The 20,791-nt window shown below is 43.6% G+C and overlaps 1 protein-coding gene across 1 annotated transcript in view; it reads right to left on the bottom strand.

Annotated features, from left to right (window-relative positions):
• Nucleotides 1–10,724: 10,724 nt before the first annotated feature.
• sowah (ankyrin repeat domain family member sosondowah) overlaps nucleotides 10,725–20,791 on the bottom strand; it is a 167,683-nt gene continuing 157,616 nt past the window's right edge. The window contains exon 7 of the mRNA XM_076523414.1: nucleotides 10,725–12,993. Coding sequence (XP_076379529.1) covers nucleotides 12,964–12,993 — 30 coding nt within the window. The 3' untranslated portion in view covers nucleotides 10,725–12,963. The remainder of the gene's footprint in view (nucleotides 12,994–20,791) is intronic.

Raw genomic sequence — 20,791 nt, 5'->3', positions numbered from 1 at the left:
CAGGACGATCACGGATCCGCGGGCGAACTTCGTTACGGGCCTGTGTGATTTTCCATGCAAATTGAGTTGTTCGCCTGTCATTATGCTAATAAAAGTAATGACGCGTCGCGTATATACCGGTAATGCAGCTGCTGTAATGAACCACGGCGTATATATATCGGCGTCGGAGGTCCGTCGGCGGATCGTGACGCCGCCGCGCCGCGACGTTTCTGCGACAACCGACGTAGAAGGACAGCTGGACGAGGGAAAGTCCTACGAATACCTTTGATTATCGCGTGCACCTTACACCTATGCATTATACCGCCCCTGTCTAACGAAACCCGTTTAAAGGCGACCGCCTCGATGACATCTGCCGGTCTAATTAACTGTGTCACCGCCGCCCCGCGTTTTCGCGATAGCGTCGCTTCGCGTATTTATTCGTGCAAGGCTAGTGCAGTCGTTTCGAATCGCGTACAGAATTTTGTGTTTTCTGCGAAATAATCTTGTCTACCAGAATCTGCTGCATTTTCTTGTTCGAATCGAAATATTATATGATTCGTGCAAGAGTTGGGACAAATGCGAAGAACTCGATTTCGCACGGAACCTTGTGAGCATATCAAATTTTTAAATACAACCTCTCTTCACAAATATAATTTTATATATATTTGTATTAGAATATTTTATATATATTATATATTTAATATAATATATATATATAATAATAATAATAATAATAATAATAATAATAACATATATTATATAATATATCAAATTAATAATAAAAATTATATTATATATAATATAATATATATATAATATAATATATATAATATAATATAATAATAGAATATTTCGACTTATACCTCGGCTCTGTGTACACTGTTTAATTCCTTGCATTTCGATTTCTTTCATAACTGCATCGGCAAGATCTTCTTGGTGCTCGATAATTTCTCCGACAGATTTTTCTCTTATGTCTTCATTTACTTTCATCCCTAAATTTTGATAGTAGAAAAATCAAATTTTACTTCGAATTAGAAGAAATTAATAACATTCACGTTCAGTAGATCGTATTTGAAATTTTTAGACTTCTACAACAAGCTACTCTACGCGCGATCTGCCTAACAATTTATCTAATTGGAAGATGAAAATTGTAATTATATAAAATGATACAGAGTTTCTCGATTCTGACTACAAGATTGCAGCATCGACTCGGCCGGATATAAGCATGGACCCCCGATGGCCGGCCTGCTCGAAAAATAACGAGGCGAAATAATAGTAATTATCGCGAACGATCGTAACAATTATTTCGTTAGTGCCCTCCCGCTTCTCGACAGCGTTAACACGCTCGCAACGACCGTTTTCTCCTGGAATAACGGACACGCAAGGAATTAGCCGTAATAAAGATATACCTCCTTGTATTTACACTCGAAGCTGGGCGCGAACCGCGTGTACAACACGACCCGCGCAATTACTTTTTCAAATAAATATCAACATTTTTCTGGGCCGCCAAATTTCCAGCGGAATGTTGCACGGATAATGACACCGATGCAAATAGCTTGGAAACGTACCCGAGCAAAGATGTTATTAGAAAAAGGGGTACCTACTTCCTGGGATACTTTCTATAATTGATGTAAAATGCCGCGTATCTTGTAATCAGTATGGAAATCGCGAACGAGTCGGAAGAAGTAAGAGGGTGCATTTAAAGGAACGGAACGCTATAATCAGAACGAAGTCAATTGGTCGCCCAAGGCCGCTGTCCCCACCACGCTGCTAGATTATCCCCACCATAGTGTCCCCGGGCGGACCAACAGAGGTACAATCTACTTATCAAACAGAATGTCAAATCGTCGCAACACGAGAGTTTGCTACCTCGACAGAAGGCCCGGGGCGAGGAACTTGCTCCCACTGTAGTTGAGATCTCTCTATACTAATCGCACGCGAAATGACCGCTTTCGTCTCGGAATTCTATGACTAACAGGAATGATTTTTATCAACATGACCGTGCTTCGGTAGTCATCGATAGAAGGTAATTGCTATTTTGCTCTCACGATTGTTTACGATAAATTAGGATGCGGTAAAGCTAATCTATACTCTTTTGAAAAATTAAAAAATAATTCCTAGCGATCTCTTAGCTTGTTTCCCTCTACCTACCGCATAATAGGTAGTTTTTATTTTCTCTAGTTCCAAAGTACCGTAATTTCTCCCGGAAATGCCAAACTTCGGGCTGCTGTGAATTTCTCAGTACTGGTGCTACGCCTATGTAATTTATTACTACGTCGATGCTAAGGGTCGACGGAGTCGGTCAAGCGTAAGATGCGGCACGCGACGTGGATTCCTGGAAGACAACACAAAATGGTCTGTTGGGTGTGAGTTAGGTGAAAAAAACCGCGGAGCTACAAGGTACGTGGTAGGTACTAGGTACGTGATCCTCGAATCATCGCGTGTGACCTCCGAATTGCCTTCGAATCGTGTCATGTGGCCTGCGAATCGCCTTCGAATCCTAGCATGTGGCCTGCGAATTGCCTTCGAGAACTGGCATGTGGCCTCCGAATTGCCTTCAAATCGTGGCACGTGGCCTCCGAATTGCCTTTGAATCGAGTCATGTGGCCTGCGAATTGCCTTCGAGTACTGGCATGTGGTCTCCGAATTGCCTTCGAATCGTGGCACGTGGCCTCCGAATCGCCTTCGAATCCTAGCACGTGGTCTCCAAATTGGCTTCGAATCGTGTCACGTGACCTCCGCATTGCCTTAGAATCGTGGCAAAAAATAAGAAATAGAAGAGTCGAGTCTTCGTTTTGATTCTAGCATCGCTATGTATTCATATTAATGTACACCAGCATGCTGGCCACTGCCTCTTTTTGCCAGAAGACAAACTATACTCGTACTCAGTGTATCGTTTGCAAGCGAGAAATCGTTTAATATGAAAACGGAAGATCGAGTGCAAAAGGTATTCGAGTCTGGCGGCTCGAATAATCGTATCTCCTCTTTCCAAATTGTCCATTTTTGTGCACGATCCGAGCGCGAATTAGGGAGAATTTAGTGTACGCAGGTGGAACATCGATGGCTCGTTTCTCACAAAACGGCACTCGTCGAAGTCAGCTCCCGGTGCATCGTGGGAGTGAGTGCGGAAACGTCTGCCGGCGATGCTGTCACGTTACGTGCGTGCATAATGCATATCGCGTGACTTCGTCACGGATCCGGACAGTTACAGCATGTACACGCGTAACAATATCGTCTATCGGGGGGGAATCTTTTCTCCCGGCGTCTGGCATTTTAATCGAACTTGCGAGGGAGATACGAATTGCCAACGGAATTGATAACCCGCGTTCTAAACAGCTTAACGAACCCATTATGTGGCGTTTCCTCGTTAGAAGCACAGCGAAGGGAAGGGTTCCAGCGAAGCAACCCTTATTGTCTCGTTTTTGCCTCGGGGAAACTGGAATCGTCTGAGTGGCACTTTGCGAGTTCTATTCCCATGTTTTCATAGGCCGATCCCTATTTTGATAGCGAATTAACCCTTTGCGCTCGAGTGCTGACTCCGAGGCGTCGCTAAAAATTGTTATATCGCGTTCCAATATATATCATAATTTATACATTGTCAAATTTGTTTATATATTTGAGAAACTGTTAAAAGTGTAACTGTTGTCCGAATCGTAGGACTGAATTTCATGTGCATTGAACGTATCGTACGTCGTATAAAATTGAAATACCGAAGATCGGAAAGACTATTTTGGATTTAGAGTTAAAATAGCTTCGTGTACAAGGGGTTAATACGTTCAGTGCCGCGCGAGTCACGTATAGGTGACACTAATTTTTAACCGGGTTTCTGAAATTCATTTTTATCGTAATATATTGAACAAATTGAATGTTACTAGGATTTGTAGAATACAAAATAGCTGAACTAATAATTCCTATGGAAATTTTTCAGTTTCCAGTTTCGGTTTCATTAATTAAATGACTTTGATATTGCGTGAATTTTTTTCAGTTGATATTCGCCACTTAACGTGTTAATTTCCGTGAAATTGTAAACGGAAGATCTTTAATACAGCCAATTAATTTCAAATTGTTCCCCACTCTTTCATTTTGCTCCTGAAAAATGTTTCTATAGATGCTAGAAGATATTTTGAGATTTCTAGCACGGTAGTTCCAATTGGAATAGCTATCTTGCGAATTCGTTACTTGATAATTCCAGTGACTTCGTGTTAAACATGCGTTTATGCGTTATGCTTTGACACTGACGAACATTTATGGCCAACGATTATAAATTCGATGTGGCTGTATCAAAAGAAACGTGTTCTCTGAAAAATTAGCTCCGCAGATTCTAGATTACCGCGTTTCTCTGCCTCTCGCCGCGATCTAGCATAAATGTATCACGAATTCATCAAATTGTCGGGCTAATTGACACGAACGCGTGCCGGTTTTCTCTGCAGTTTTTCTTCCGCTTGTCGTCCAGCGAGACACGTGAATTATAATTTACAAGTGGAAACGGGCGGCGCTATCCTCGCGCCGATCAGTTTTAATAACACTACTCGGGAAATGCTTGTTATTCGAACGTTTTTCGCAAGACACCCTCCGAGAGTTCTCGCGAATCTCTGTCGTTCTCTTTCTCTCCCCTCCTCTCTCTTTCTCTCTCTCTCGCCCTCTCTTCCGCGAGCAACGATGAATACACGAGTTTCCGGGTTCCGGCCGGTTCCGCGCGTTATCGCATTTTCCCCCAATGATTCCCGCCGCCGCGCCAGTTATATGGCATTTCGAATGCGAGCGATTTACGATTGCGAGGTTAATTTATATACTGCCTCCTCGCAGTTGAAACGGACTTCCTAATTATATCGTGCATGTTTATCAACGCTGGCGTATCCCGTCTATTCGTCTCGCGTGTTAGGCAGCATTAATTAACCCTTTCGCGAAACCGTTCACCGATAATCTTTTAATGGTTGTGAGATTTCGAAAGGAAAAACCGATTGGATGGGATGCAATATGTGCTCGTTAATTTCAATTCTTAGCGGTCTAGCTTCAACTCTTTCAGGCTTTTGTTGTAGTAGAATAATAATGAATATATTCATGAGAATATTAAGGATATATCAATACTTTTTGCTTTAATATCATGAGAATATTAAGGATATATTAATACTTTTTGTTTTAATATCATGAGAATATTAAGGATATATTAATACTTTTTGCTTTAATATCATGAGAATATTAAGGATATATTAATACTTTTTGATTTGTATTCGTTATTCATGCTTGATACCAGTCAAATTCCATATAATGAAAGTCTTTTGCTATTGGAGGAGATATAATTTCGCGTTTCGTTTTCATATTTGAGCCGTTTATTTTGAAAGTGGCCTAAGTCATTTTTCAAAAACACCGAGCTAGCTTTTTTAATATTCACATTTCTACGTTATGCATATAATTTCATGTCGGCAAAGCTGAAAGAACGCAGTGACCCTTAGGAACAAAAAAATATTATACCACCATGTTATCAATTAGCAATATTTTTAAATTTATTAAAACGTAAAAACCTTAAATATCTGGATTTTCAAATAAATGGACTTAGGCCACTTTCAAAATAAACGGCTCATATGTGATAGAACAGTTGGGTTAGATTATGCTCCACTTGTGTTCCATAAATCGGGACAATGAAGAGATTGAATCGCACAACACGGTGCGGTTTGTTCTTGCTTAGAAACATCCGTATTCGAATAAACATTTTGCGTCAGTAGATCGTTACATAACAATATTTGCGTGATTCAGTTTACAAAGGACAATGTTCAAAAGTATGGCTAGGAATTGTACATCCACTTTCGTATGCTCTATCTATTTTTTATCGCATTACATGTGATACCGTTTCCAGTAAGGATCACGATCGACCGGTGTTCCATAATAGGTGCTTCCCATCTTAGTAAGTTTCCTAACAGTGGATTCGCGATTCGACGAGACGTGGGTGTTCAAAACAGAGGGCAAACAGTTCCGTGATCGAGGGCGGGGGGGGGGGGGGTAGCTCTAATTGAAAATCCAGCGACGGTCGCGCTCGTCGACTTGGTCCGGGCCCGATTGCGAGCGGAAAAACTGCGGCCGGGCAGGCACGCCTGCTGTTTTACGAGCTGCAGGTTTCAGCACGTTGGCCAATTACACCTTCCACGGTTAGGTGGTTCCTCCGTCTTAACGGGCAGTTAGTGCCAACATAAATGTCCCCGCTGCACGCTTTTAATTGCCCGCTTATAGCGCCGCCTCGCGATATACCGGCGCGATGGCGTTGGAAAACAAAAAGAAATCGGAAAGAAAAATGAGAGAGAGAGAAAGAAGAAGAGAACAGAGAAAAGGAGAGGAAGCGGGGAACGCTATGTGTCCACGTGCACGCGTGTTCACGAGTGTGAGACCGATGTAAAAGCGAGCGAGGCCGATGAATCGTGTTTTACAAATTGCTTGGAGTCTCGCGGTTGTATTATATGGAAACGTCAAGCGATTATCGCAGGAATATTCTATATGTCTGTGTTAACACATTCATTGCGGGTCCCGATTTTTACGTTCTTCCCGGACTGTCATTTGATCCGCGGATCAAGTCATAGTACGTACAATAATTTCTCCCTAATTCGCGTTCAGATCGCGCACAAAAATAGATCATTTGGAAAGAGGAGATACGATTATTCGAGCCTTGCAACTCGTTTTTATAATTACCGATTGTCAACGACTATGAAAAATTGTCCATTTTTGCGCGCAATCTGAGCGCGAATTGAAGAGAAATTACTATATTTGGTAAACTTGCGCTGGTGGAACGGATGTCGCATAAATATAGGTCATTATGTGTGTGTATGTACGGACAAAATAAAAGAACGAATGTTTCCTAGAAGCGCGGTAAACCACAGGGTAATAAGAAATTGTTGAGCATTGCCGCAAAAAAGTTTCGTTAAAAAATACCTAGTAGTTTTCGATTTATCACGATTTTACCGAACGACTAAATTCTCACAAAATTCGTCCGCTACACGTTTAAGTCTGCGGCGGAACATACCCGCAGTCAATGCGTTAATTGTCCTGTGAGACACCGTGTCATTACCTTCCTTCATCGGAGTCATTTCTTCCTCATTTTGCTGTCGAAAGAGTCCGCGGTGATTAAGGGAGTCTTGGTCAACGATTCCTGCGAATTGATTCGGCGCTGAGAACTTTACGCGTTTTGATTGCAATTATTACTAGTTTGTGGATTCTTGTAGAAAATAAAACTGATTTTGATCGATTCCCGAAGAGAAATTTTTTTTTATTTCTCCCTTCGATGATTTTGATAAATAGCGAATTTAAGCCGCAATAAATATACATTTCATAACATTATAATTATAAATCAAGATCAAAGCCAACGTACACTCGGGTATCTGTGTCGAATGGTTAATAACGTAACTAATCGTTTCTATCGTAGTCCTTTGCTAAGAAAATATAAACAGAGTCACCAACCGGCCGATAATAAATTCGCATTAAAAATAAAATGCATCCAGGTCCGCTATCGAATGCCTAAAAATTTGCCTAATCATTTCTGCCGCAGTCCTTTGTTAAATAAATGAAAAGGATTACTAATCGAACCTCGATAAATTCCAATCAAGACCAAAGTACATCCAAGCGTCGTTGTTGAAGGGTTAATAATTTAATTAATACTCCCAACGAAATGTACATTAAAAACAAAATACATGAAAACACCATTGCCGAAAAGTGGACAATCCGGTTGATCGCCAATCGATTCAATCGATTTTGCCGTACTGCTACGTTACAAAAAACTATAAAGAAGACGGCCAATCAAACCTCGATAAATCAGGCAATTTCCGAGTCACAGCATTTACATGTTCCAGAGACCGGCGTAAAAAAGAAAAACCTTAACTGAGACGTATCCCCCCGCTAATTAACATCCCGTCGGACACGCGTTCGCGCGTTCCCCGCGAATCGGTTTCCGGCGGCCGTTCGCCGCCGATATATTTTAATTAACGATTACGCCGTAAATATCGTTTATCGGCGTCGTAAGTCACCGGACCGGCCGGTGCGTAGAAACATTCGTTTTCGGGGCTCCGCGTGGGTGTGACGGCCGGGGTCTCGGGATCTCGGTCCCGGGGCCCGGAGTCCGAGAGGCTCAGGTGGCCTCCGGACCGATAACTCCTCGCCCCGAAATAGGAATAACTCGAGATTCGGTTATTAATTTGGTTCGGGGGGCCCCGACGGGGCGCTGCGACCCCCTCGTGCGTGTCAGCCGGGGTTGGGCCCTTCCTGTCTCGCCCTTGGGACTCCGTTGAGACAATGGCCGCCCGTGGTGCCCGATGTCTCCGACGACGTCTCCCGGACCCCCGCCGCGGCCGACGGCCGACGGCCACGCATGCCCGCCGTTTTACTGCTATAGAGACGTCAGATATCCGTCCCGTCATTTGGTATTCGTGGCCTCGCTCCGAGAGGGCCCCGGGGCCCACGCTTTTGTGCGCTCGCCGAGCCGCGAGCAGTTTCCCTCTCCGACGCGTGAAACGCGCCCCGATACCGATCGCGGAATTTCTGTAACCCCTCTTCTCGCCCACCGGCTCTTTTTCTTCTTGCTTCGTCACCGAGGACATCCGGTACTTTATGTACACCTCCTTGCGATTTCAACGATTCAGCTGCGCTTAAATTCATCTTCGTTGGAAGCTTAGAAGTGTTCGATTATTTCAGCCCCGAATTCGATCGTAAATTCAACCGCGATCTACGGCTGTTTTAACACCGGACTAAATGACTCGAACTTTTGCTTAACGTTGGAAAGGCTAATTTACCGTGCAATGACCAAAATACTTCTTTAAAATTTTGCTATTACTTGGAATGATAAAAAAAATATTAAAAAACTCCAGATTTATAACTTTTTCTCCCGAGTCTACAACGAAAATTTCATAAATGCGTTTTATGCGATCTTGGTTATTTATATGGACGTTGAAAATTTCATCGAAATCGGTTCACGCAGAGTCAAGTAACAAGCGTTAAAATATTTAAAAAGATTGCATATTACCGACAGTTGTTCTTCAAGAGTGTCAAAGATTTTCAATTGTTTACAACTCGTAATAACATGTCTAACAAAACGAAACCCCGTGAATACGGTAGCTTCGTAAGAAGACTCAAAGGTGCGCTGCAATCTCGTACATCTTCCGACCGATCTACGCCGTAGATCCTACCGGATCGATATCTTTCAGCCTCGTATCACTTCCCTAGATCATCGCCGCGCGTTCATTATCGTAGATCGGAAAAGGATCCGCGTCCTACAGGCTTCGCTGGCTACCAAAACCGGTATCGACGATGATCAAAGGAGCGAACCGAGATCCATCGTCACGTCATCGATCCGAGGAAGAATCGCCGGACGATCTCGGCGACGGTGTTCGTAATTTGGGAGGCGTGGACGCTTGACAATCGGTCGATAATCGCGAGAGGAAGGAAGCACCAGCTCGATAGAGATCTACCGGTTAATTGAGACCTAACCTCGGGCCTCGATCTCGCGATTGCGCGGCCGCGTGAACCGTGCAAGAGGGAAGACACGCGCGACTCGCTCGGCTTTCGCTCGGCTCGATCCCTCATCCTGTACGACACAAGGCGAACGAGCGAGCGGATCGGAAGCGCACGAAAAAGGAACTCGTCCGATTTATCGTGACGCATCGGGATACCGGCGAGAATAGCTGTGGGAAACGAACGGGATAACGATTCGCGTGTTTTCTCTGCCGTGTATGATGCATGATGCGCGTACAGCGTGTCGTGTAACTGGCGCGATGCGAGCGAAAAACCGACGACTTAATGTGGAAAAGTTGAAGAGCGGACGAGGGGGCTTTGCTCGTTAGGCGGCTTGAATACAATTTTCTTCAAACAATAATATCTTAATACCGTTTCGAAGCATGGACTCCTTCGAAATCTGAGTGTCTTCGGCTTCGTACAATCTTTATTTGGGCTCTGGTAATATTGCTGTAACATCGGATCGAGTCAAGATTCGATATGGGTATCGAATAATATGGGTATAAATAATAGGATTAGAATAGATATAAATGAAGCAACGACTCCGCCAAATTTATTTGGAATAACTCGAAGAACAGTGCGAGCAAATAAAAAGTATCATTCTGGTTTAATATGTTCCGGTGTAATTATTGGGTTGGCTAAAATAAGATTATTTGGGTCTGAAAGTATAGATGGGTATTTTACGACGATAATGATAAAAATATTAATAATTAATATATGTCCAAAAATATCTTTAATAAAACGATATGGATAAAATCTTGTTAAATAGTATTTATTATTAGTTCCTAATGGATTTGATGATCCTCCAAGGTAATTTGAAGTAACTTTTTCCTTAGCAAAATTGCAATCCGCAGCTTTGTTTACGAATTATTAACGAAAAACATCGACCAATGAGAGGCGAGCTCGTCTAGCACGAGACGGCCGAGCTAATCACCTCGGCCGTTTCGCATCGGTTGATCTCGCCTCTCATTGGTCAGCGTTTTTCGTTAATAACTGGTAAACGAAGCCGTAGATCGCATTTTCGCCAAGGAAAAAGTTACTTCAAATAATCTCAGGAATCGCGAGCCACTTTTGCGCTCTTCAGATTTTGCGTCGAGAAAAGCCAGGGCATTTGGCCGAAACAGACGACTTACGGCCCACCCGAAATTTGTCGAAACGTGCTCGGTCTTTCGGACGCGTGTATACGTCGCGCGTCGCATCGCTGTCGGTAATCCAATTTGCATTTTGTTGTTACCTATTCTAAATTAATAGTATATATATTTTCATTCGTAACGTTTTATTTTATGTTTTACGGCTTTTTTCGACGCATAATCGAAGGAGCGCTATCGCGCTCTTCGGCGCTTTTCGATCCTGTTTTTTCAGAACCATCTGGTACGCAAACGGTTGAAGCACACAGTAATTAACCTGTAAAGTTTGAAATCCTCGAATATTTTCTATCTAAAAACTTCGCGCGGTTCACTCCCATGATCTAAAATTTTCGAATTGCAAACTTTCGAAGCAACGGCCAGCTTCCGCCAGGATCTAGATCGAACATTCTCAGCTTCTAAGGGACGCTGTCGTGGAGCTCGAGCAGACGTAGGATATTTTTAAACAATTTAACCAGCGTTTTCGCCGTGGCATCAAGGATGTCTGTTGCACACGCGATCCGTCTCGCGTGCTCGTTTTCCGCGCGACTCGTATCGCCGGGGGAGGAAGACTCCTCGCGATAAATTCCACGGAAAGACCGTCGCTCCCTCGCCCGAAGGATTATCATTACCAAGTAATTAGTCGGCGGTTCCGCGCCGCTTTCCAGCGCCGCGGCTGGTTACGCGCGGCCAGAGGATTCAATAAGTAGCCGTGTTCACGCGATGCCATCGGGGCCAGCATTTCGAAAATTATCGATTCGTGCGTGTAAACGGTCGCGGCCCCCGTGTTCCCGGCCCCCCTGTGCCGATCGCATCCAACAGCCTTTCCTCTCGCTCGATTGCAACAAAGTAATCGTCCGCTTGTCAGACTCGTCCGAGACGCAGGTATATACCTGTACACTGTTTGCATTCCTGGCCGGCCGGCACCGAGCCGAGGGAAAGCGATGTTTAACGGCGCGTTTTGTACGCGACCTCGTTCGAGGCGCAACGATAACGTGCTATTACATCGACGCTGCTATCTAAATGCTACTTACGCCCTGAATTCGGTGCGGTTCCATGGCGGAGCGGCGATGATGCATGGGTAACGCATGGTTCGGCGCACGAGGAATATGAAACAGAAAACACAAGATTAAAAATCCGCTCGAGGAGCGGCTCCGGGTGGCGAATTAACCCCTTTGACGACCATCGAAATCATCGAGCCCCTTTTTTTTTATTTCGAAACGCATCAGCCTCGGAATTAAGGGATTCTTTTTATACCGGACGACTGCTTCTCTGCGCCGCGAATAATTCGAGTACTAGCGGAATGCAAAACTTGATTCTTGATACTACGAATTTGTATTTTAATACCGTACCTTCCGAGTCAGACAAAATGACCGGTTTCACTTTTCTTTTTTATTTTAATGTTGCTGAAATTATGAAGACTCTTCTATAGAAAATGATTCAATTTTCTTTTCAGGTTGGAAGGTCCAAATGGATGCAGTTTTTTTATCTTTACGAAGCAACACGCGTTAGTCGTTGATAGAATGGCCATAGAAGGTAACGGATCAAATTATAATATACACAACGATTAAATTTTAATAATATGAAATACAATTAAATCGAACGACGATAGCTCAACCAGATTCAACAGAAATATGAACAGTTGTTTACGATCTCAAAATTATTACCAGACTGCGAATTTTATGCATTTACGATAAAAATGAGTAGTTGCAATTCGACACGACAAAAGAACATTGAAAGAATTTGAAAGTACCAATATACATTACTTTCGTTACATTAAATATATTAACCTTTTGCACTCGAGTGGTGACTCTGAGGCACCGCTAAAATTGTTAGATAATATTTATATCATCGAAGCTTCGATATAAAAAGATTTTTGAAAGTCTAACCGTCGTATAAGTCGCAAGACCCAATTTCACACGCGTGAAATGCACTTTGTCGTATAAAATGGAAATACTACAAGTCAGAAAAGTTAATTTGGATTTACTGTTAAAATAGCTTCGAGCGCAAAGGGGTTAAAGAAAGAATGAAATTCCAAAATGGATCTTTTTACTAGTGCCGGATGGAGAAAATGTTCATTTCCCATAAAGATCCGCGGTCTGGTCGTCACAACAAAGGGTTAATTGACCGGCGGAGATATTCGCGGAGAATTTCGGTCGTTCCACTTTCAAGGCGTCGAAATCGAGCGACAAGGCTGCGGCGGTCGCAAACAAGAAACGCGATACTCGCGAGACTTTTTTCGGCGGCGAGAATCGAGTCCGCGACTGGAAAGAAACCCGTTCGCTCGCGCTAAGTCTCCGTCTTTCTCTCCTTGTTTCTCTCTTTCCCTCCTCTTCGATCCTCGCAGCCGATACTTTGCAACATTTCGTGATACTTAATAACCCATACTCACGGACGTCGGATCCTGCGAAGAGATGATGCCCGGCCAGCGCATGAAACAGAGAAAAAAAGCATCGTTCGTTATAGCATCTGTACCGAGGCTCCCCCGCGGTAGCCGCGGAACGTTCAATTTTCAATTTCGCGGACGTTCTACCCCGTGAATCTGCTTGATCATACACGGAGCGCGACAATTCCGGTGATCTTGGGGCGGAGATATGCTACCTTCACCTTCTTTAATCAACCCATGCATCTCGAGTTCCGAGTGAAAATTCAAGAAGATTCCGTTCCTACTGGATTATTACGGCACAAGACCCGTCGCTTTCGAACGCAGCTTTATTTTCAGAGTAAACATTTGTCGCTCGTGCGTTCTATTGGATTGTCCGGAAAGTTCGTGCCGATTTTCGGTAGCTAACGTGAGAGAGCTGACCGAATATATCACAATTATTGAAAACAGATGACATGTGTACATATTCTAAAAGAGATAATTTCAGCCATATTTGGAAAAAAGTTTGGTTAAGCAAAGCAACGAGTATCAGAATACAAAATAAGAAATGCTTGCTGCTCGCTACTTGCCAGTCTAACCTAATCGAATCTAACGGAAAATAAAAAGGTCGATTAATCGGCTACCGACCGGTAAGCTCTGTGGAATAAAAGTCGATTAATCGGCTACCGGTCGGGAACAAAAAGTCGATTAATCGACTGCCGATCGGTAAAGTGTTAATGTACACCGGTATGCTGGCCGCAGCCCTTTCTTCACCGACTGCCCCGAGTTTCTATGAAAACGAGCCGCGCGAGACCCGAAAAATCACGACTTAGTATTCTCAGAGATCTGCCGCGGTACCAATTCCGCGATCTCCGAACATTTCTGGGAGAAATGACCGTAGAACGCGCGGATAACGAAAATCGATCTCCAAGATAAAATTCCACTTCGAACGTAATTGTTAGGACTGGCTGGGTTTGTGGCGATTCGAGTATCCAGATGGTAAATAAACGGAGCAGAGAGAATCGAGATTCCGGATAGCCGGGGCAAACGTTTAATTTTCAATTTCGCGGACGCCCTATCCCCAAGGGGCTTATCCTCGGCCACTCTATCCACAGTCTCATTATCCATCGAACGCGACCCATCAGGCTGCTTCACCTCCCTCTTCCCGGATTCATAGGCAGGTGAGTACACGATGCCGGCGAACAATCAAGGTGGGGGTCGAGGGGTGGCATTATGCAGGAATAATAATTGGATTGTAATCGACGACGAGACGGAAACAGCCGTCTCTTGCCCCCGTGCTACGTGCCTAACGATCCCGGGTCCGGCATCAACGTATAAAGACGTTGAAGAGTCGGTCCTCGACAATTTGTTATGCATACCTCGCATGGACGAAAATTGCGTTTAATTCGCCGGTGCTTACGCGGTCCACGAGGGCCGGTCCGGGCCCGAGAGGATTTCGATCGGGCCCCGCGCCGCATAAATGTAGATGTTCCATTTAAAAAGCCATTTTCGCGTGTTTAGCATAATACGTAATCGCGCGAGTCGCCCGTACGAAGCCCGAGCCCGAGCGGCGAGCACGGCCCGACCGAATTATTCCGCGGGCCCGACGTCGTCCGTGGACGTCGAGGGCGGTTATGTTCGTCGGCGTCGGGCGTCGTTAGGCCCCGAACGATCTGCCGAAAAAACGGCCGGGATCGATCGAGATCGCGTTCCCGGAACAATTTCAAGCAGCCCCGCAAACGAGCCGAGGAAAAAATCGCCGGAGCCGGGCCCGACAAATTATTGGGCCGCGGTATCTGCCGCCGAGCGAAGCCGAGCCGCCCTAGCCCGAACACGGTAGCCGCTCGAGTGTCGTACACGTGTACCTTTAGTGAATTAGATGTCGAGCGATCGAGCTTTGGTCGCTTCTTGTCCTCCGCGAGACTCGAAAACAAAATGTTGGCCAGCTGCTCGATTAATTGGAAACGCTGCGGGTCGATGGCTGTGTTAACGCTACTTTCGTAAACGTTGCACTTTTATGTTCGATGCGTTTTTTGGTGGATCATAAGTTTTGAAAGGATTTGAAAAAAATTCGTACAACATATTCACACGTATCTAGACAGTAGATATATCATCCATTGTACTTTTCACCATTAGTTGCGTGTAGATTGCGAATTTTATGCATTTGTGACAAATATGAGCAGATGGAATATGTATCGGTACATGCAGGGGATGAATATATATATATATATATATATATATATATATATATATATAAATAAACTATAATAATAAACTAAATAATAAATTATAAAAAAATATAAATTATAACAACTAAATAATAATAATAATAATAAACTAATATATAAACATATATATATATATATATATATATATATATGTTTACCAGCTTACGTGGGATTTTTATTAAAACAATTCATTTAATAGCGAAGGAATAATTCAATATAATATTCGATATAATATATATATATTATATTGAATTATTCCTTCGCTATTAAATGAATTACTTTAATAAAAATCCCACGTAAGCTGGTAAACATTGGTAAACATTTTAAACACACGAGGCTGGTTAACATTTCGATTCCGGCGTTCTTTGTCACCATTCAGCGTCGCGAAAATTATCCAGCTGTCTGAAAAGCGTGCGCAAAGCGTGTTCGTTTGCACGGTCCGTGCCCAAAAAGCCGCAAAACGATTTGGGACCGTAAGTTCGGATTGGCACTGGGTTGTAGCGGACGAGGAAGCTAGTTGCGGTTTTCTGCGGCCGATTCCTGTCGCGCTTAAATATTCCATCGCGGAGGATACCGTTCCGCGCGTTTTCAATCACTCCTACGAGTAAATGGGCATTCGGGGCGCGCGTAACTCGCGCCCCCTCCGATATCCGTTTCACCCTCTCTCGTCGGACAGTTTTACCGCCTTTCGGCAATTCCGGTTGCCAGCCGGCGATGTACGCGTCCCGGGGAAAAATCGTCGCTCGGACGAGCAACCGGATCCTCTCCGCGCCGTGAATTTTATCGCTCCGCTCTACGACAGCCGTGGAAACAGTATGATCGCAGCTTTTTGCCGTTTTATTTCCCGACCGAATTTGCGGAATGTAATTATGGTAGCAGACGCGGGAATAAGAGAAACAGTCGCCGTACAGTTCAGTTGTTTAACCGCCTTTTCCGCTAATTTATGCAAATATTTTACTCTCTTCTATCACGTGACACGATCGTACTCAATTTTAAACTAAATTATAATATTAAATTGCAATGTAAAATACAGTGAAACCGAATAATCGTTTCCCAAACTAAATTGATAAATGTCCAACGCAATTAATGCACAACCGGTGTCTCGTTAGTTTCAAAAAGAGTACATGTTGCTTTAGTCGGGAGAGAGTTTCTAGGATCATCTTTGCAGCTTCTATAATTAAACCGCGAAAACTTCGCAGGGGTTTCGACATTTTCACCGGCGATGACGGACAAGTTCCGAAAAAGGAAAAAGCCCGTCGGACACATCGGGATTCGCGCGTCGATGGGGCCATGTCCCCCGCGGATGCTTTCGTGGTTCCCACTAATGATGAAATCGAGCGATGAACGGCGCCGATCCGTGGCAACGGGTCGCGGAGGTCAGCCCGCGCAAAAATAATAATCAATCGAACGACCGGCAACCGAGAGAGCCGGCAATTACGCGGTGGCGGCGGTGCCTGTGCTGCGGTTTGCCCGGGCCAGGTGGGACGAGGACAACCAAAGAGCCTCCTACCGCCTCTAATTCGCCCACGTCCCTCGCCCCCGGCTGCTCGTTCCTTCCGCGGCAGCTCCCTATCATAACCTAACAGCTCGAGACTCCCTCGCTTTATTATTAAAAGTTGAAATTCCGCTGGGAGCCGGGCCCGATCTTGCGGCGAACCTTCCGACTCGCTCGCGTCTTCTGCTCACCTGTCTGCCCCCTGCCCCTTGCTCCTGCCCCCGCCGTTTTGACTGACGTTCTGTTAAAGAGGTCGACGCGCTCGCAGCGCCTGGAAGCTGCTTGAATTTTTGGTAGGATCACCGCCGAGAAGGTACCTACCTTCTTCTCTCGAGTTAATATTTCTCAAAAGTTCCTTGCGTAGATTTACGAGATAATACTCACACGTTTGCATCGCAACTCTAATAACATCAACTGTCGTTTTAATGCCTGGTGAATGCAAGCTCCTAATATTGAAAGGCGCATGTGAACGCAATGCCGAATTCGGTTGTTACTGATTTGCACAATCAATTTCCATCACGAACGTATCGAGTTAATGAATCGGTCAGATGTTGACCAAGGAGTCTTTCAGTCAATGAACGAACTATTGGGTTGGCAACTAAGTAATCGCCGATTTCAGTTATAGATGTCTCTCGCTCCCATTTTTATGATATCCGTAAATGTGACATTATAAAATTATTATTATTATTATTATGTTATTTTTTATTATCCATGAATGTTGGCAACTGGACAAATTGAATGCAGCGGTCAAGGAAAAGCGACCAGAATTGGTCGATCGTAAAGGTGTCATTTTCCAGCAGGACAATGCTAGGCCGCACACGTCTTTGTCCACCCGGCAAAAATTGATGGATATTGCTTGGGAATCGATGTTACACCCACCATATAGCCCTGATCTCGCGCCATCGGATTACCACTTATTTCGATCCCTGGACAACTCCCTTCGTGGTAAAACTTTTAACGATGACGACGCTGTAAAATCTCACTTAACTCAGTTTTTGGCCGAAAAGGATCAGACTTTCTACGAGCGTGGAATTTTCAAGTTGTCAGAGAGATGGCAAAAGATCATCGAACAAAATGGAAAATATATTACAGATTAAACTTCGTTCCAAGTAAAAAGAAATTTTTTATTTCATCGAACAAAAATCGGCAATTACTTAGTTGCCAATCCAATACAATCCAGGGTAAAGAGTTGCGAGCCAGGCTACAGCCGAATTTTCTAACACCGTTTCAGCTGTACAGTCAAAACTCGCTAGCTCCTTTTAACAAGATGTAATGGGATCGCACGGCGCGACTGACAATTAGTCGAAACGAGAAGTGATTTTCGTTCGCGGCGTTCCGTTAGTCACGAGAGGTAGCTTCGGTTTAATCACGCAAATGTCAGGGATCTGCGATATACGTTTCCTAAAGTTGGACGCCGCAGCCTTAATGAATCTCTCACGCGCGTTACATACTTGGACACGAGGAGAACTTACTCGGCGTTCGGTTGGCCGGCCAGACCGGCCGGTCGGTGGCTGGGCTATTATCTTTATACACCTCGACCCAGCTGACCTTAATGCGCCGATCGCTGCCGCTCCTTGAATCATGTTATTAAACCGGCTGATCTCATGGACAAAGGTTGCCTCGCGACGTGGGTAACTGCGAAATCCGGCGGGAACAAGAATGTAATAGACAGGCATCGCGCGAAAGTAAAAGCATCGAACAACCGTCTAATGGATCGGCTTCGTTTCGCTAACAGGACGTGCCCGAGACCGCAGGAACTTCGCCGGTTTCGCCTTTAGAGCACGAGGGAACGATGCTTTTTCTATCGATCCGCTTCGATCTGTGCGCAGAGTCTGCTAATAAAACTATCGAACGGAGACCAGCGGAAAAGTCCCATTAATATTCGGACACGGTACTATTTCTGAACACTGGAAACTAATCTACCAGTATACAGGGCGAGTCTCGAATTAATCCCCACGACTTTTCAGCCCCCCTTCCGATGGTCTTGCAAAAAAATATTTCCTATAGAATTTAATAAGTATTTAACCGACAAGAGATCGCAATCGTTTAAATTTAAGAACAAATTGCAGTCACTGTAAGCGACCGACTCGTGCTGCATCGTAAGAACGAAAAGATTCAATTTATGTACAATGATATTCGGACGTCTTTTAAAACGCAATATCTTCTCCTGATTTTGCTATTACTCGAATGATGAAAAAGGACAAAAAACTGACGATCTTTTAAACGGATTTTTTAAATTTTCGTTGTAGCCCTGAAAGAAGAAGTTAAGAAGCGAGCTTTTCAAATTCTTTTTGCCGTTTCAAATAACAGCAAAGTCAAAGACAAAGTATATTACTCGTTGTCTAACAAACTAATTAGTCTAACAACAAGATGTCCGAATATTAATGTCACCGCGGATGTTTCGCCGTTTACATTGTGATTTTTATTCTTGTGAAATAATATTTATAATGCGAACAATCTCGAAATGAAAGATGTGAAACCGATCATTTTTAATTACGGTAAGTTTCGTGTCGATCGCGCAACAATGTCCCGTTAATTTGGCAGAGAATCAGGCGATTTTACGTTAGTCGGTTGAACAACAATTGTCAACATTTCAACTGTTCTAATTTCGTAAAACCGGATCCTGGAATAGCAATCCTGGAATCGTTTCAAAGGCTGTTTATTCTTATCTAAGATATAACTAACTCGTTAAGTTTAGAGAACGATAAGAACGGGGAAGGGCAAGTTTACATGTCCAGAAGTGCAAATGCGTTTCGAAGGACCGAAGAAAGGTCGGAATATCGGACGGTTCTTGATACCGGGCTCGGTCCCCGGAGAAATTCGCGCAGTTTGTACATTAACAGCGGCGGAAATGCAATTATCATTCGGCGCCGCTCGAGGAGGAAGTTCTCCACGGGACCGGCAGAGAATTCCATGGAACTAACCACTCTCCCGTCCCGTTCAGTTTTTATTTATACGGTGTTCCTCCGGCGAAGCTACCCAGGTTTTCCCGCTCGTTACTCGAGTACCTCCCTCGTGAATCGAATTATCCTCTGTTCGAGCGCACGAGAAAACAGAGGAGGAGAGGCGTGCCGTTTATGACCGCTTTCCCCGATTATTGCTACTTCTGGGAGCCTCCGTCTTATTAGCGTATTCGCAAGCGTTTTTCTTTTCTCATCGCCATCATTCTCGCTACCGTTTTCAAGTCTCGGCGGTTTTAATGTCGGAAAGACAGAGGAAACGTCTATTTACTCTATCGTGTTTTGTACACCGTGCTTCCCTCTTCGCGTTTCTGTTTTCGTTCCTTGAGTCGCTGGATCGCTCGAATGACAAATTTTCAACGTTATCGCGCGAGATTGTTGTGATTTGTTGCAAATTTATTTAACCAGTCGTTTGCTACAGTCTGTCTGAAAAGTGTATGCGTGGCTTTATAATGTAGAATTCAATTGTAATGAAACGACTGCTCTATTTTTTATAATTTCAAACAAATGTCAATATCTAAAATTTTGTATTATTACCAATTAACATGTCAAACATGGTTATACACTGTAACTTATCTATTGCAGATAATATTTCAACATTATATGTATCACATAAAAGAAAATTTGTGTTAACAATTTTTTATTTACTCAGCTATTTTAGTCTATTTTTGACGAGCATACTCGTCATTACACAAAATGTTGTCATTTCTTCGTTGCGAGTACACTCGTAAAAAATAATTAACTGGTTAACGATGTTTTGTTACTTTAGCTCTTTGTTTATTTTTGTTTCAATTCCTTTTACGGAGTGATTTTTTGTGACCGATGATCGATACTTTGTAATCTGAATTTCTGTTTTGTTGTTCTTTGCAGTCTTTAAATAGTCGACTCTTCTTTGATACACTTTCATTGTCACGATTGTGTGAAATTGTTTGAATATATATATATTTCATAAAATACTTTAGTTTTATATTCCTTTCTATTTACTCCTTACTTTTTAACCAGTTAGCAGTGGCGCTGCAGTGGCTTTTCAGAGCGTGCACTTATACGTGTCGCGAGAATCAAGCAATGACTAGTCTACTCGTCAAATAAAAATATTGGATCAAGAAGACGGTTTAATCTTACAAAATTAACAATTTTATTACTAATATTTACTTATT

This window comes from Megalopta genalis, chromosome 1, assembly GCF_051020955.1.
Source record: "Megalopta genalis isolate 19385.01 chromosome 1, iyMegGena1_principal, whole genome shotgun sequence".
NCBI lineage: Eukaryota > Metazoa > Arthropoda > Insecta > Hymenoptera > Halictidae > Megalopta > Megalopta genalis.
Note: the sequence above shows the minus strand (reverse complement) of the source record. Positions and strands in the feature narration are given on the sequence as shown.